Source organism: Glycine max, chromosome 3 (assembly GCF_000004515.6).
Source record: "Glycine max cultivar Williams 82 chromosome 3, Glycine_max_v4.0, whole genome shotgun sequence".
Classification (NCBI taxonomy): domain Eukaryota; kingdom Viridiplantae; phylum Streptophyta; class Magnoliopsida; order Fabales; family Fabaceae; genus Glycine; species Glycine max.
The window spans coordinates 46,800,839-46,805,017 of record NC_016090.4 but is presented as its reverse complement, the minus strand read 5'-3'; the positions used below and the strand labels follow the sequence as shown (position 1 = coordinate 46,805,017).

General features: G+C 37.4%; 1 protein-coding gene across 1 annotated transcript; it reads right to left on the bottom strand.

Moving 5' to 3' along the window:
* Positions 1-2,717: 2,717 nt before the first annotated feature.
* Positions 2,718-4,179, bottom strand: LOC100797420 (RING-H2 finger protein ATL3). The gene has a single exon (XM_003521788.5). It carries the CDS (start codon positions 3,800-3,802, stop codon positions 3,020-3,022), a length of 783 nt encoding a protein of 260 aa, XP_003521836.1. The 5' UTR covers positions 3,803-4,179; the 3' UTR covers positions 2,718-3,019.

Sequence of the window (4,179 nt, the reverse complement as noted above, 5' to 3'; positions counted from 1 at the left end):
TTTGGCTTCTCCCCAGGCTCTGTTTTTCGACTCGTCTTTTTTCTTGTTTACACCAACTTAGTGTTTTAAAGGCTCCTTGGATGTTTTAGCTTCTGAAGACTCGCTAAACGAGAGTAAGTCAATTTTGGCTTAGCGAGCTGGCCGCGCTAAGCGCGAGAAGAGACAACCAACTCGTTGGGCGAGCTGGCGGCGCGTTGGGCAAACACATTTCTAACTGATCATCTTCTAAGGTTTCCCAACCCACTAAGCGAGTTGTATGTCTCGCTTAGCGGATACCACTCGCTAAGCAGATTTGCCTCGCTTAGCGAGACATCAGCTACTTGAACTTTCTCTTCTTTTGGCCTGAAACTGAAGTGGTTTCAACATTAATTCACAAAATGGGAGTATCTACTATATAAAATCACACTAAACATGAAAATATGTACAATTCCTACAAAAAGAACCATAGGTAAAACGCTAATTTCGTGCAAATATTCAATACAAAACTTAATCGTGAATAACGACTAACATAGATCCAAGTGAATATATTGAAGTCATCAACAACAGTCAAAAAATATCTATGACCTTCAAAGGAAGGAACATAATAGGGACCCCAAATATCAACATGAATTAAGTAAAAAAACTTTGAACTAACAGTAGTACTAAGTGAAAAAGGCAACTTCTTTTGTTTAGCATAATGGCAAGTATCACAAGGCTTAATAGAATCAAATGAAATTTCATTGTATTGCGAACATAGCCGTTGCAAAACTTTATTTGAGGTATGGCCTAGCCTAGAATGTCATAACATGGAACTGTCAGTAGCATTTACAATAGAATCTGTAGTAGAATTTTTGTCCAAAACAATACAAAAATCTCTAAAAAAAGAAAAAGACTTCAAATCACTGGGATCCTACAGATGAAAAAGACCATGGTGATCTCAGGTTGAACTATCCTCCAGAGCCTCATTTATATATTTTAATCTGGCTTTATTTTTAGTCGATGTGGGACTTGGGTTTTTCCCAGCACACCCCTTCACGCCCAACACTTCTTGGGCTTGGTGCGTGAACAACAATGGTGGATGACCCTTTTTTTTATTAATCTTGAACATGAGACTTGGGTTTTTTCCAATGCAACCTCTCACGCCCACCACTTCTTGGACTTTTTGGTGCGTGAATAACAAATGGTAGGTGGTCCTTTGGATTAATTTTTAATATGCTCTGATACCATGAAAAAACATGAATAGAATTTGGAGAAAAAATAGTTTCTGGAAAATTCTCCTTATGCAATATTGTGTATTGATCAATCAATCAAAACAGATTACAAGAGTTGCTATATATACAAGCAAAACTATGGTTAGGAAGATAACTAACTAACTAACTAACTAAGAAAGTAAGTCAATAACTAACTAACAGAATTAGTTATTAACTAAAAGAAGATAACTAACTAGGGGTGGGAATAGGCCAGGCCAGACCAGACTTTAAAAGGCCTGAGTCTAGCCTACGATGAATTTTTGAGGCCTGAGCCTGGTCTATAGCCTATCAAAGGCTTTTATTTTGGCTCGGCCTGACTTTTTTAAAAGTCTAGCCTGATAGCCTTTTTATATTTGTTTGCTTTGGGGTAGGAATGTAATAGGAAAATTAATGAAAAAAGAAACGTTAATAAGCCAGAATAGGAAAGCCAATAAAAATAATAAGTAATATAAAAGACATATGACTCACACCTAAATTATAATTAAAGTCTTACTTGATTATAGGGATGAAAGTTATAGAGCAGTAATGTGTAATCAACTGCTGGTTTTAAAAAAAAAATTAATTGTAGCCAAAAAATAATATAAATATAAATTGGTACCAAAAAATAATATAAATATACATATATAGGCCGACCTATCAAGCTTATAAGACTTTTTAACAAGTCTAAGTCTGATCTATTTAATTTAATAGACTTTTAAAAAAGCCTGAGTCTAACCTTTTAATTAAATAGGTCAGTTCAGGTCAGACTTTATGTTGTCAGGTCGTAGGTCCCTGTAGGCCGGTCTGACCTATTCCCACCCTTATAACTAACTAACTAAGAAGGTAAATAACTCACTAACACAATTAGTTATTAACTAAAACACTAAAAAAAATACAAATGACAAAGAAATAATCTAATTCTAATCGAATAATAAATTAATAATGTTGTACACATTAATTTGTCGTTTATTATTCTCTCCCTGCCCAATTTCAAAATGAAATCAAGCACTTTATGAGGAAGTGTATTATATTTGGGGGAGGTAAAGAACGCAACATAACATGTTGTCATCAACTTAACCTTAGCATAGTCAAGAAATGAGTTCAATCTAGTCCAGTCCATGTGGATGGTGAAATGTTTAGTTGTTTATTAGTTTTTTGAAATTCAATTCTGCAAATGATTTTTTAGTTAACTCAGGAAGGTCACATAGCCGCCAATGTAATGTAAGAAAGTCTTCCTATAGTTTTTTTTAAGATTATTTATATTTTTTTCTTTAATCAAAAGTCATGCACGGCTGATAGTCTTCAAATCTAATTTGAGTGTGGCCTTTGCATATTATCAACAACATTCAAATTACTACTGCGTATTTCCAATGCAACTACTATATTCAAATTTCTGCTGGCAAATAGCGGTGAGACAAAATCCCATATTATATCATTTTCACTTCACAAGGAACTAAAATTGTTTGGTCATGCTGATTGCAAATAAAGGTCCAATTAAAACATCTCCAATAAAAAAGAAAGAGGATCATTCTATTGCATTACTTGAAAGAAACCTATACTTTATACAACAAAGACAATGAAACAATGAATCTGCTAAGGCATTATATGCACAAGTATCGGAAAGACAATAATAGCACATCTATGAGAGCTGGAGGAGCTCTGACCTCTGAAGAACAGAAAAATTAAACACCCTCATGGTGTACTTGCAAACATTAGATACAATCTTCAGTCACCTGAATGCGCAATATGTGCACATGAAAGAAAAGAAAAAAAGAAAAAATAATGAATATGATTGGGAAATAATTCCTAACTCAGCTCCCTGATCCTGGTTGTTGTACATCTGGAGAAGAAGTAGGACTGGAAGGATTAAACCTTTTGTCCCTGCTCAAAAGCCTCTTCAATGACCTGAGTCTTCCCGTCATAGGCGATTTGACGTCATCTTCAGGCGACAGAGAGGTTGAAGTCATCTCACTTGGTATATCAATCACCAACATTCCATGATCATCACAAGTAGAAGCGGAAGAGGATGAGGATGAACCTTCCTCCAAAGAAGCACCACCACCACCAGTAGAACTTATTTGAGCTTGATTCCCCCAAACCAAGACGTTTGTGGGAAAAGTGGGAGATTCTGAAGATTCTTCTGAGGATGCAACAGGGTTCCTGCAAAGAGGGCAAGTAGAATGGGATTGGAACCACATGTCAATACAAGCAACGTGAAACCCATGATTGCATTTAGGCAAAAGCCTGGCCTTTTCTCCTTCGACAACCTCGGAGAGGCAAACCGCACATTCCAAACCATCCTTAAACTCTTGGGCATGGCCTTCGAATACCAACACCGGTAGGGAGCTCAGCACCGCGGGATCCAGTCCGCTTCCACCGTCTGGACCGGACGAGAAAACAAAGCGGCGGCGGCGGTGGCTGCGAGATTGGGGAGCAGGGCTGCGCCACCAGAAGTTTCTGGCGAAGAGATGAAGGCAGAGAGCAATTACAATAACGAAGAACATGATAATAATAACCACAATCATTATCTTTCCGGTTAACTCAACGGCCGGGGATTCACCCAAATGGTCATTAGCCGCGGAAGAGTCACCCATGATGATGCTATGAATATTGAAAGAAAGGGTCTTTTGGGTTGGATTGATTGAAGAATGAGAGTGGGAAGGTTGTATAAAAAGAAACCAAGTTGGAGAGGACTAGTCTGGTTGGAGAACCTCCAGAATGGACTGGTCTAACTTGGCCTTGACCCATAATAGTAACAGAGTATTCAACAACATCTTTTGCTTTGCTTTCCCTTCCTTCCACGTCTCCGGGATCCAATCTTTCTTCTTTATTCATAAATTTCAATTACCCGCAGCCTCTCTATCTCTACTATTCACTGTCAACTAGCCTTTTACTTTTCATCCTTCTAATCATTTAGATTTAACACAACACGCTCCACGCTCCAGTCCAACGAACAAAATGTTAGAAAATG

Bases quoted from the DNA above. Each gene is read 5' to 3' on its own strand.
- LOC100797420 (XM_003521788.5), bottom strand. From the start codon at position 3,802: ATGGGTGACTCTTCCGCGGCTAATGACCATTTGGGTGAATCCCCGGCC.